Raw genomic sequence first — 13875 nt, 5'->3', positions numbered from 1 at the left:
TTTGGGATCTTGCCAAGTACTTGGATCTGGATTGACCACTGTTGGAAACAGAATACTGGTTTGATGGACCTTCAGTCTGTCTCAGTATGGCAATGCTTATATTCTTATGACCAACACTGACCCATCATGCAGCCTGAAAGGGTGAAACGTAGCCATGTCAGGCAATATATTCCCCAACCAAAGGGTGTCCAGTAACTGAATAAAGGTTTTCTGTGAACATACTTTTTTGGACTTCTCTTGTGCTTTGGTGCTATTTTCTTGTGGTCTGTTAATATCATAGAACACATCTTTTTATTTTTTTTTATTTTAATGGTGAGCCAATATAAGGAAGACAGTATAGGACTGATATGATCAAAGCGAGAAGAAGCAATCCATAGCCATATAGCTGAGTTTTGGACAGATTGAACAGCATTTTAAAACAGGAGGTCTAAAGTTGGAAGGTCTCAAGTTCTGCCGACATAGAACCTGTTCTAAAATATGTAATGTTCTACCAGCTACGTGCAACAGGACATCCCATTTTAGAAAAACAAAATCCAATGTATGGACTGGGAAAAACAGGCACACAAAATTCTCTGTTCTACATTGTGCCTGTAAATGACCAGAAGATCAGCATTTATCTGAATCTACCCCTAAGGCTGGAACTGCCTAGATTTCGGTGGCAGAACCACGTATAACAGAGCAATTTCGTAACTGCATACCAAAATTCAATATGCCTTCTCTGCAGGTGGGCGTTCATGTGGGTGGGGGCACATTTATAAAAGACTGGCCCATGTTCTTTAACAGTCTTGGTGCAGCTATACCAGCTGAACGGCCAGCGAAATGGTCCCACCTGAAATATATAAGCGCATTGTAGAACCATTGCCCTAAAGTAGGTGCCTAAATTTCTTTATAGAATAAGTTCCCACTAAGTATCTTCTTGGCACCTACAGATGCCTCTTTAAAGAATTACTCTCCACACATACAATCATGGATAGGGACGGTCACTAATCATCTCTGTTGCTTTCAATATTGGCCTGGGAACGAGTGGTAGACACAGGAATCGGCCCTGCATCTCCTGGCTTGTACTGTGTTCCTAAATCCTGTTCTACACCTTTCACCCTCTTTGCTGTCTCCACAGCGGTCCTGTACCAGGAATATAGTGATGTGGCCATCAATCGAGAGATCCAGCGGCAGAAGCGGGAGGACACCCTGGTGGAAGATGATGACATCACGCCCCCCAAAGCCAACCTTTCCCCCACCAGTTCATTCCGCTCACAGTGTTCGCCCCGCGGTTCCACGTTTTCCCTCTGGCAGGACATCCCAGATGTGAGGGGCAGTGGGCTGCTCGGTACACTCAGCAACCAGGAGCGCAAGCTGCAGGAGGTGAAGGAGTGCCCCCTCCCTGGCATTGCCCTTGGTTTCAGCTTTCTGCTCTCTCAGTATTAGTTCTACCTACCTAAGCCTAGAGCTGATTTACAGGAATCACATGATGCAGAGAAATGTGTCAGAAATGGCGAATGGGAATTTTGGAGTATAGCAGGCAATGTATAAAATGTATTGTCTAGGGTCAGTAAAGCCAGTCATTTTTCATGATACTCGGCCTAAAACTAAGAGGTCCTTTTACAAAGGCGAGCTGAAAAATGACTTGCGGTAGTGTAGGCTCGTGTTTTGGGCGCATGTCGATCCATTTTTCAGCGTGCCTGTAAAAAAATGCCTTTTTAATAAATTTTGCCTGCAGAGACATAAGGAACTAAAAAGGACAATGTAAAAGATCTTGTGAGTTTGATGGTATATGGTAAACAAGTGGCGTAACAATCGGGATATTGGGGTATCGGGGAGGGGGGAGAGACTCCACTTACTACCACCACATGAGCTGCCAATGTAAACAAACAGAGTGGAGGAGTGGCCTAGTGGTTAGGGTGATGGACTTTGGTCCTGGGGAACTGAGGAACTGAGTTTGATTCCTGGCACAGGCAGCTCCTTGTGACTCTGGGCAAAGTCACTTAACCCTCCATTGCCTGCTGCATTGAGCCTGCCATGAGTGGGAAAAAGTGCGGGTACAAATGTAACAAAAAAAAAAAAGGACATGCAGCAAAATGAAAATTGCCGCGAGTCCATTTTGGGTCTGAGACCTTACTGCCAGCCATTGACCTAGCGGTAAAGACTCACGTGGCAACCGGGCAGTAATGACTTATGCGCGTCGAATGTCACTTGGCGGACATCCGCTACGTGCGCCCGAAATTAAAACATTTTTTTTGGATGCGCGTATCGGACGTGTGCCAAAAATGAAATTACCATAAGAGCCACGCAGTAGCCGGGCGGTAACTCCATTTTGGCATGCGTAGATGTTTTTACGCGGCTTAGTGAAAGGGTCCGTCAGTAAGCAGTGCTTTATGATATACTGCCTATAACAAAAATCTAAGTAGTCTACGTCACAGCTCATAATAACAAACACTAAAATATAGCTAACAGCAACACAATTCCAATATCAGATACATAAATCCCAAGCTCCACAATCATAACCTGTAGTCAGTCCAATGATCCAGCACCAAAAGATTTTGCAAAAAAAAAAAAAAATTTAGACTAGCCCTAAATTTTTGGAGTGACGTGTCTGGTTGTAAAATAAATAAATTAACAAATAGACAAATCATTGCAAAGTGTTGAGGACGTTACTGGAAAAGTCACCTGCAAATGGTATCCATGTGAATAGCACGATAAGAAGAAATCGCCAAAGGTCTCTGCTGGCTAGAAGTCCTGCAGAGACATAAGGAACTAAAAAGGTCAATGTAAAAGATCTCGTGAGTTTAATGGTATATGGTAAACAAGTGGCATAACAATCGGGATATTGGGGTATCGGAGAGGGGGGAAAGACTCCACTTACCCCCACCACATGAGCTGCCAATGTAAACAAACAGTACATCCTCTCCGAGCCTGTCCTCTTGAAGGCGCAAGGGTTTGCAGACCAGCAATATAGGAAAAGCTGCCACCTCTGAGCTCCTGTGCTTTTAAGAGGGTAGACTAGGAGGGGAGAGACTGCTGCTAGATGGGTTTACATCAGTTGAGGGGGTCTTGATAACTACTGTAGCCTGGAGCAGCTCAGGGTGCATCAGCAAAGTTAGATAGGGGAGGAGAGAGACTGAGGAGAGAAGGGGCCAGGCAAGCCTATTGTTGGTCAAAGTCCACCTCTGCTGAAAATACCCTTTAAAAGTTAAGATCTGGAGTCAGTTAAGTTTTTCCAGATTTGGTGGGGGGTCTCCTGCTTTGGGAGTCTATATCGGGCTGTATTGAGTAACCCATTGCAGTGTCCTGACGCTGTGGCTGCCGCTTCTGGCTAGCATAGTGGGCAGATCAGGATTGGCTCAGGGGATGAGTCAAGTAAGACACTGGTTTAGGGCACCAAAAGACCCCACTCACTGGTTCAGCTTCCATGGGGGTGACAGTGTTTTGCTGTCTTTGCACAGCCACTGCCATAGGTTTACATGTGAGAACACGGAAGGGTGCCAATGCAGATGGGGTGCATGGGGCAGGGAAGTGCCAATGCAGATGGAGTGGGTGGGAGGTGCCAGTACAGATGGGGTGCGTGGGGCAGGGAAGTGCCAATGCAGATGGAGTGGGTGGGAGGTGCCAGTACAGATGGGGTGCATGGGGCAGGGAAGTGCCAATGCAGATGGAGGGGGGTGGGTGGGAGGTGCCAATGCAGATGGGGTGCATGGAGCAGGGAAGTGCCAATGCAGATGGAGTGGGTGGGAGGTGCCAGTACAGATGGGGTGCATGGGGCAGGGAAGTGCCAATGCAGATGGAGGGGGGTGGGTGGGAGGTGCAAATGCAGATGGAGTGGGTGGGAGGTGCCAGTACAGATGGGGTGCATGGGGCAGGGAAGTGCCAATGCAGATGGAGTGGGTGGGAGGTGCCAGTACAGATGGGGTGCGTGGGGCAGGGAAGTGCCAATGCAGATGGAGTGGGTGGGAGGTGCCAGTACAGATGGGGTGCATGGGGCAGGGAAGTGCCAATGCAGATGGAGGGGGGTGGGTGGGAGGTGCCAATGCAGATGGGGTGCATGGGGCAGGGAAGTGCCAATGCAGATGGAGGGGGGTGGGTGGGAGGTGCAAATGCAGATGGAGTGGGTGGGAGGTGCCAGTACAGATGGGGTGCATGGGGCAGGGAAGTGCCAATGCAGATGGAGGGGGGTGGGGGGGAGGTGCCAATGCAGATGGGGTGCATGGAGCAGGGAAGTGCCAATGCAGATGGAGTGGGTGGGAGGTGCCAGTACAGATGGGGTGCATGGGGCAGGGAAGTGCCAATGCAGATGGAGGGGGGTGGGTGGGAGGTGCAAATGCAGATGGAGTGGGTGGGAGGTGCCAGTACAGATGGGGTGCGTGGGGCAGGGAAGTGCCAATGCAGATGGAGTGGGTGGGAGGTGCCAGTACAGATGGGGTGCATGGGGCAGGGAAGTGCCAATGCAGATGGAGGGGGGTGGGTGGGAGGTGCCAATGCAGATGGGGTGCATGGGGCAGGGAAGTGCCAATGCAGATGGAGTGGGGTGGGTGGGAGGTGGGGGTTCAGGCAGTCTTAGACCCAGGATAAAATGGACTAGTCAGAGCTGCCAAGTTACCCAATTCTAGGACTAAGACTTTTTGCCCAGTCTTGGTTTGAACTTACATCTTGGGGCAGTTTGGTATTTATAGTCCCTGATTCTATCCATTGTGGTGCAGGTCCCATAATGCACCAGTGCAGGGTTATCGGAAATCCAGGACTGACTTGAAATCTTCCTCCTGGAATGGGAACCCTTGGCTGCCCTGGTTCAGTGGGTCCTGTATTTTCTACAGTGTTAGAGGCTGGAAGGTAAAATGCTGGGATTCACTCAGTTTTGGGGGGTTGGGAGATTAGTTGGGAACTACGGATGTGTCTGCCATGGGTACGGAACAGAAAAGTGCTGAAGAAATGGGAACCAGCATCTCGACTGATCTTGTTGTGATCTCTGTGCAGGCCAAGTTTGAGCTGATAACCTCAGAAGCTTCATACATCCGCAGTCTGTCCATCGCCGTGGATCACTTCCTGAACTCGCCAGAGCTGAACGAGTGCCTGGGGACACAGGAGAAGCAGTGGCTGTTCTCCAAACTCCCAGAGGTGAAGGACGTCAGTGACCGGTGAGATCAGTGACCTCTGCTTCTCCATTCACCCCTTATAGAACGTTGCATAAGTGATCATGTTACTCACCAGACGACACTCTCTAGATTTTTCTTTCCAATGTCCCTCACTTCACTAGATGCAACAGCATCCGCTTTTTAATGGGACAGTGGCAGGCTTGCTAAAATGGGAATCGGTGACCTGGGTGTGGAGGAGTAGCCTACTTGTTACAGTCAGGGAGGCCCAGGTCAAATCCCACTGCTGCTCCCTGTGATCTTGGGCAAGTCACGTAACCCAGCGATGGTAGTTTCAACCAGCCAGAGGGAAATGGGTCAAGGCTGCTTAGATCAAGCTTGCAAAAGGGAATCAAGAGGTGGTATATTAAAAGCTGTCCAGGATGAGCTCAGAGATTGGGGTTGGTGGGGGGAAGAAGCTTGTAATTTTATCACCTTTGGAACAAAAGTAACCTACCAAAGTGTCATATGTTGGTTGACGGTCACTGGGCATGAAGATTGAGAAGGTGGAAAATAGTTGCTTACTGGTGTTGGTTGAAGATTTATTCAGTCTTGAAAAATATTTTCTTTTCGCATTAACACAGTTCAAATAAAAATTGAACAGTTTTGCAAGCTGTTGTTTAAAAAAAATATATATTTTTTATTTTTGCAAATATATTCAAAATAGCATTTGAAAACCAACCTATCTCCTAGTATCATCCATTGTCCTTTCCAATAATGTTTTTGGTCTCATGCATTACATCAATGGTCTCAAATTGTTCTCATACCTCACACTAATAGTATCGGCTTTTGTCTCGCCAAGAATGTAAACTACACTGAACCCTGGAAAGGGGATATTAGCGGTATACAAGAATTGGTTTATTTGATAATCAAGGTAACAAAATGAGCCATTGGGAAAACTTCTCTGTACAAGAAAAATACAAGGAAACATAATTATTTATTTATTTATTGCCTTTGCATTCCAGAAAAACCTTTAAATGATTTGAGTCAAAGAAAACATATCTCACTGAATTCAGTTTCAACAGACATTTGCAGAGATGCCTCTAAGGCCAAAGCCTCAGGGCGCAATTGAAGAAATAATTTCCTCCTTTCCTGGGTGATCTGGGAAAGGTCTGGTAAAATTCCAAATCCATTGACCCAAAACTAATGCTGGGGCTTTGCAGAAATAAAGTCTGAGTCATTTAGATCTTGTTCAAACACAAAACTTGCTATAAGGGTAGATCTAGTATTGGCTTCAAAAGTAGAAGCTTCTAGAAGACCCAACACATCCAAACTCTCCATCCAAGTTTCAGTGATACAAAAAGATTGATGTGAGCATTGGAAATCAGATCCTAAATTAGTTGATAACACATGGAAGGAGGTCTGGGTGCTGGATATTTTATTTAATTTCTTCTTTATCACCTGAATGCTATCAAAGCGGTGTACATTTAGGCGACAGAATTTCCTTGTCTCTTGGGGGCTTACAATCTAAGTCCCCTTGTTTACTAAGCTGTGCAGCAATGCTGACACAGCCCAAAATGAATGGGCTGTGTCGGCATTAGCATGCAGCTTAGGGGGGTAAATTTGTACCTGAGAGTTAAGATCACAAAGAGCAACAGTGGGATTTGAACTGGGCTCCCCTCTTTCTCAGCCCACTGTTCTAACCATTGGGTGACTCCTCTACTCCAAGGTGATGGTTTTGTAAGAATCAGAGAGGAAAATAATGAGATCTGAAGTGGCCTAGAAATGGAAATGGTAGAGGTCAGTGCTTAAACAGAATCAGGGCGTGCTGTAGACAGATATGGAGGGCAATGGTAGGAGAACTGTTGGACATCTGATGTAAGACTGAGGAAGTGAGAAATTGGTGTTGGGCTGTGTCTGGGCATTTATATATTCATCCAATTAAGGTGGAAGAATCTCGCCTGGCCAGACTGGATAAGAAACCTAGACTTTGTTCTGTTGTCATTGAGAACCAGGCTGATGTTCTTGCTGGGTCAGTCTCTTAATATGTCTTTTTGACTTCTGCTTGTCAGGTTTCTGTTGGATCTGGAGGAAAGACTTGAGGAGGACATACTACATTTTGATGTCTGTGATATCGTACTCCAACACTGCCCTGAATTTCGAAGGGTCTACCTGCCCTATGTCACCAACCAGGCCTACCAGGAGCAGACTTATCAGCGCTTGCTGTATGAATTTATTTATTGCATTTGTATCCCACATTTTCCCACCTTTTTGCAGGTTCAAAGTGGCTTACAATGTATCGGTCTTGGTGGTAGTGGATTAGAACATAGTTACTTATTGTTACATAGAGATTTTGAGTAACATGGTAAAAGTTTAAAACAAGCAGATATTATAAAATAATTTACATATTGTTGCACAGAGATTTTGAGTAACATAGTAGAAGTTTAGAACAAACAGGTATTATAAAAAAAAAAAAAAAAGGAGACGCGTGCATTTATATTTGTTGTTCTGTGTGGCCTTGTTAAAAAGATGGGTCTTCAATGATATTCGGAAGTTTGTTAGTTCGTGGATCTTTCTCAGGTTGTGCGGCAGTGCGTTCCATAGCTTGACACTCAGGTAGGTAAAGTTTGCTGCGTGCGTAAGTTTGTATTTTAGACCTTTGCAGCTTGGTTGATGAAGGTTGAGGAATGTACAGGCTGATCTTTTGGCATTCCTAATCGGTAAGTTTATCAGGTCTGACATATAGGCTGGGGCATCTCCTGTGTTTATAGAATATTTGTCCTTTTCATGTACATTCATCCATCCATTTGTTCAATATTCTTTCAATGTCAGCTCGAGGGTATCTGATGACCTAAGTGCATCCTCCCCCCGCCCCCCGATGTCTAGCATCTCCCCTTCCCTGCCTCTCCTCGCCAAGGTGTTGAGCATCTCTGTCTCCCTATCTCCTACCAGAGTGTTCATTATCTCTCCTCCCCCTTTCCTGATGTCCAGTAGCTTCCTTTCTGTTCCACCTCAGGAACCCTTGGACGCCCCCTCCCCCCAAAAATAGTCCTGTTTTTTTTGCTGTACACACCCATCTTTTCCTTTCAGTTTGGAAAACCCAAAGTTCCCGAGTATCCTGGCTAAGTTGGAAGAGGACCAGGTGTGTCAGCGTCTGCCACTCACATCTTTCCTGATTTTGCCCTTTCAGAGGATCATGAGGCTCAAAATGCTTGTTGAGGTAGAGTCTGTTTTAATGTAACATTATGTGAATACTAAATAGGAGAACCAAATACCAAAAAATATACATATTCTAGTAAAAAACCAAAACATATGTATGTATTGTATAGGGGTCAATGTTCAAAGTGATTTAACGGGGCAGGAGAGGCTCCTGTTGTGTTTAAATTGTCTGTGCGGGGCTATCTGAGGATATTCTGCGGAATTTATCAGAATAATGCTGCTGAAAATCTCCTTTAACTGTCTAAGCTGAAATCGGCTATAGTGTGGGTGGAGGCAGGGTGGGGTATTCAACACTTAACCGGATAAGGTAGTCGGACAAATCAGGCCGCATAAAACACAGTCCAGTTTCACCAATCCAGTTAAAGGTTGAATATTGATTCTTAACCCAATAAGTGCCGGCCGGCCGGCTACCCATGCCTGGATATTCAATCCTGGTGCCTCGACATGACCTGGCTTTCAATAACCAGGCATAAAGCCAGTGGCGGCTAAAAAGGGGATGGGACAACTTCCCTATGACGAATGGCTGAAGCATCTAGGGCTCTTCAGCTTGGAGAAGAGACGGCTGAGGGGAGATATGATAGAGGTCTATAAAATAATGAGTAGAGTGGAACGGGTAGACGTGAATCGTTTGTTTACTCTTTCCAAAAATACTAGGACTAAGGGGGCATGTGATGAAGCTATAAAGTAGTAAATTTAATACGATTCGGAGAAATGTTTCTTCACTCAATGTGTAATTAAACTCTGGAATTCGTTGCCAGAGAATGTGGTAAAGGCGATTAACTTAGTAGGGTTTAAAAAGGGTCTGGACGGCTTCCTAAAGGAAAAGTCCATAGACCATTATTAAATTGACTTGGGGAAAATCCACTGCTTATTTCTGGGATCTTGCCAAGTATTTGTGATCTGGATTGGCCACTGTTGGAAACAGGATGCTGGGCTTGATGGACCTTTGGTCTTTCCCAGTATGGTAATACTTATGTACTTATGTCAGCTGAATATTTATCCTGTAATCATCTTAAAAAGTGTTATTCTAACAAAAAAGTAATGCTTGAATGTTATCACTTATATACACTGTCAGCTAGCACATTTGCTTATTTCCGATCTGACGAAGAAGGGCAACCTTCGAAAGCTAATCAAGAAATGTATTAAGTTATGTCCAATAAAAAAGGTATCATCTTATTTTCTTTTCCATGTTTTATTTTGTTTGATTTCTATTGATAACCTTAAGAGTGGACTAACACGGCTACCACACTCCTCTACTTAACAAAAAACACAAAATCTCATAAAATGAATCATAATATTATAATGAAGGAAAAACTACAAGCTCCTGTCGTAATCTAGGGACCATCCTCAACTCCTCATAAAACTCTTAACCAGTAGATAAGGCAGTAGAAGGGGCTATTTGTGTCTGAGATTTACCTCAATGTTTATCTTGCATAAATGGTTTAAGTTCCATTTTACAAAGCCGGGATATGCATGTCAAAAACTCGAGTGCGTGCAAATGGCAAAGGAGCCTGGTCTGGGCATGTTTAAGTCAGTGGGTAAAAAACCAGGAGTCCCAGAGTGGAGATGAACAAAATTTTATTAATCAATATATCGATAAAATTTTGTTCCACTTTGGGGCTCCTGGTTTTTTACCCACTGCCTTGTTGTATTGTGATTATCCGTGGGACTTCGTTGAGTTCTCCACGTTCGTGGATTCTCCACTGGGCATGTTTAAGGCAGGACTAGGACAGGCTGTTTATTCTCCATTTCAGAAGGGGAATAAATGCCAGTGTACTAACAGATTGACTTCGGGATTTACAGCTGCTTCCGAGCAAAGTTAGGTTTTGGCAGACTGCTCTGATTGAGCAGCACTGCACTGGAGGGATATGGGGGAGGGGGGTTGTTCCCTTAATCCACCAGTGGTTTTTGTCACCCCAAAAAGCCAAACTGGCAATAGGAACTCAGAATTGTCAGAAATGTCTTGAATTTCAGGCAGAAGTTTTTGGGTTATTTGGAAAATGTTGAGGTCCTGTTTTTTTTCCAGACACTGTATATAACTTTGCAGATTTGCAGCTAGAGTTACTGTTGTGTGCTCCTGACTTATCACACGTCAATGCAATTAATGTACATTATTCTACTGCAGGTTACTAAAAATGGCGCACTCTCGGCATTATTGCAACAGCGCACTTCTGTAACTCTAGCTGATAAACTGCCATAATCCAGAATTATATACCCAAAACTGGGGAGTGTTTTGTAGTGGAATGAGGGCAGGAAAAAATGTATAAGTTTTATAGGGGCAATTGTATGAAATAACACTAAACCTCGACACCATATATAAAATCCAGGGGTATCTCTGTATACACCAGATGTGCAGCTCGGTGCTAAATACGCGCCTATCTTGCATTCAGTCTTCAATATAACCATTCAAGTTACAGGGCTTTGCGAAAGTTTCCACACCCATGTACATTGCTGTCTTTATTTTGAATATTTCTATAATTGTTTCTCATTGAAAGTGTAGAGTATGTTGTGTAGCTCAGTGACTCCTATTTTAACACATTTTGAATTTTATTTTTTTTAGACAGCAGAATATAAAAGTCTTCACACCCTTGATTGATTTTCACTTCTGCACTTGTTTGACAGGTCTGGGCTGGAGACCAATGAAAAGAGAAGGACGCCCATCTTTAAATCGGAAGATGGACGTCCTCAACTGCCCTGTTGCAGGGACGGCCAAATTTCAAGGGGGTGTTGGAGGTATAGCGACAGGGCAGTTGAGGATGTCCAAAATTGGATGTTTCTATGAGAAAGAAGTCTTTCTCATAGAAACATCCAATTTTGGACGTCCTTAGCTGCCCATTGCAGAACCGTCCAAATTTTGGACGTCCTGAACTGCCCTCGCTGGCAGGTTTGCTTTGGGGGGGCAATTGGGGCAACTGCATGCTGGACAGGGCTCACCATTCCTCCCCAATGATCTGCAAACCCTAACGCCAGCTCGGAGCTGGCGTAGGGTTTGTCGCAGCCAGCGACCCAATCTTTGGCGTGCTGGATGCTGATCATTGGGGATGAATGCGTTAAGCGCTGATTAGCATGCATTTGCAAGCTACTTGCGCTATGAAATGATTAGTAGTAGTACTTGTGCTAAGAGCCCTCGAGCGCGTTGTTTCACGCGCACGAGGGCTTTGATCATGGGACGGTAGCAAATGCCGGCACTAGTATGGCGCTAACAGCCTCTAGCGCCGGTGTTTGCTTTTGATCATCTGCCTAGGTCTTTATCCAAGAGAGTCCCAACTCTGCTTTGGTGCCAAAGACCTTTGCAGTCCAAATTTGACTGGAGTAGCACTGTGTTCTACAGTCATACATGGTGTCTCTTCCTGAAATGGCTGCCTTTTGTGTGTTCCATTATTACACCTTTTAAATCCTCCCACCTTTTCCTGTAGATTATCTGGGCAGCATCTTTATCTGTCCCTGTGGGAAAGTTGTGCATCTCTTTCTGTAATGCCATCCTTACATTTCTGTAATAGTTCAGAAGTTTTTAAAAATCTCTACGAACATCCCATGACATTGTCCCTTTGTCCCTGTAGAATATCCTAAAGCAGACGGCACCAGGATCCCGGGATGAGGACACGGCCACCAGGGCATTCAAAGAGCTAAAGAAGGTAAGTACAGAAACTCTAGGCAGCAGCCACGTTTGCCTGGAGCCCAGACATTAGTAACTGTGTTACAAACTAGTCGAGTGGAAGGCACGAAAGGGTAATGGTAAATAGTTTATAGTTTGATACTCCACCTTACCACACAAGATCCAGGCAGCTTGCAATAATAAAAACAAATCAGCAAAAAATTTCAGTATATAAAAATAATACATAACAAAAAAAGCCAAAACAAACAAAGATACAAATGTGCAGAAATCTACAAAGTCTTGTTGAGGGTCTAAGGCGAACAAAGCATTCTGAGACCCTAGGTTCGTGAACCTGAAATAAATGGGAAGGCAGTAGAACTAGAGGACATGAAATGAGAGTGAAGGGGGGCAGACTCAAGAAAAATGTCAGGAAGTATTTTTTCACGGAGAGAGTGGTAGATACTTGGAATGCCCTCCCGCGGGAGGTGGTGGAGATGAAAATGGTAACGGAATTCAAACATGCGTGGGATAAACATAAAGGAGTCCTGTTTGGAAGGAATGGATCCTCAGAAGCTTAGCGGAGATTGGGTGGCAGCACCAGTGGTTGGGAGGCGGGGCTAGTGCTGGGCAAGACTTCTATAGTCTGTGCCCTGAAAATGACAGATACAAATCAAGGTCAGGTATACACATAAAGTAGCGGATATGAGTTTATCTTTGTTGGGCAGACTGGATGGACCGTGCAGGTCTTTCGCTGCCGTCATCTACTATGTATATGTTACAAGCAAGATTTATTCAGTGGTTTCACAGGTTACAGAAATGAAGAAGGAATTAATAAAGGCTCAAGAAGCAAATATGTGAAGGTTCTTGAGGGAGCATCACATTTCCTACTCACTAATCAAGGAATCCAGACACGCAATGCTCGAATTCTAGCACTACACACTTATTTATATACTAAAAGTTTTACTTGATTTCCTCATAAGCGTTTCCTTTGCTAACCGTCTCCTCATTTGGACTGCAAAAATTCGAGGGAGCACTTTTGTTGAATGAAAGAGGTGTGGGACTTGGCTGTGATCATATATGATGAACTTAAGGTAACCAAAGAGGTTGAAAAGTCAACGGCGAAAGCTAGAAGGATGCTTGGGTGCATAGGGAGAGGAATGGCCAGTAGGAAAAAGGAGGTGATTATGACCCTATATAAGGCTCCGGTGAGACCTCATTTAGAATATTGTGTACAATTCTGGAGACTTCCACCTTCAAAAAGATATATAAATAGAGGGGCATAATCAAAAGGGACGCCCAAGTTTTCCTGAGGAAGTCCTCACAGGACGTCCTGGCAAAGGAGCGGGGAAACCTGTATTATCGAAACAAGATGGGCATCCATCTTTTGTTTCGATAATACAGTTGGGGACACCGAAATCACGAACTTTAGGTCGACCTTAGAGATGGTCGTCCCCGATTTTTGGCGATAATGGAAACCGAGGACGCCCATCTCAGAAACGACCAAATCCAAGCCATTAGGTCATGGGAGGAGCCAGCATTCGTAGTGCACTGCTCCCCCTCACATGCCAGGACACCAACCGGGCACCCTAGGGGGCACTGCAGTGGACTTCAGAAATTGTTCCCAGGTGCATAGCTCCCTTACCTTGTGTGCTGAGCCCCCCAACCCCCCCCCCCCAAAAAAAAACCCCACTGTACACCACTACCATAGCCCTAAGGGGTGAAGGGGGTCACCTACATGTGGGTACAGTGGGTTTCTGGTGGGTTTTGAAGGGCTCACATTTACCATCATAAATGTAACAGGTGGGGGGGGATGGGCCTGGGTCCGCCTGCCTGAAGTGCACTGCACCCACTAAAACTGCTCCAGGGATCTGCATACTGCTGTCAGGGAGCTGGGTATGACATTTGAGGCTGGCACAGAGGCTAGCAAAAAATATTTAAAAAGTTGTTTTTTTTAGGGTGGGATTGGGTTGGTGATCACTGGGGGAGTAAGGGGAGGTCATC

At 45.1% G+C, this 13875-nt stretch overlaps 1 protein-coding gene across 2 annotated transcripts in view; it reads left to right on the top strand.

Moving 5' to 3' along the window:
* Window positions 1-13875, top strand: part of LOC115456751 (rho guanine nucleotide exchange factor 19-like) — a 63516-nt gene that overhangs the window by 32325 nt on the left and 17316 nt on the right. For both annotated transcript variants that reach the window (XM_030186022.1, XM_030186023.1), the window contains exons 6-10: window positions 1118-1362; window positions 4966-5126; window positions 7133-7285; window positions 8151-8280; window positions 11840-11914. In XM_030186022.1, the coding sequence (XP_030041882.1) occupies window positions 1118-1362; window positions 4966-5126; window positions 7133-7285; window positions 8151-8280; window positions 11840-11914 (764 nt within the window). The remainder of the gene's footprint in view (window positions 1-1117; window positions 1363-4965; window positions 5127-7132; window positions 7286-8150; window positions 8281-11839; window positions 11915-13875) is intronic.

Source organism: Microcaecilia unicolor, chromosome 13, assembly GCF_901765095.1.
Source record: "Microcaecilia unicolor chromosome 13, aMicUni1.1, whole genome shotgun sequence".
NCBI lineage: Eukaryota > Metazoa > Chordata > Amphibia > Gymnophiona > Siphonopidae > Microcaecilia > Microcaecilia unicolor.
Note: the sequence above shows the minus strand (reverse complement) of the source record. Positions and strands in the feature narration are given on the sequence as shown.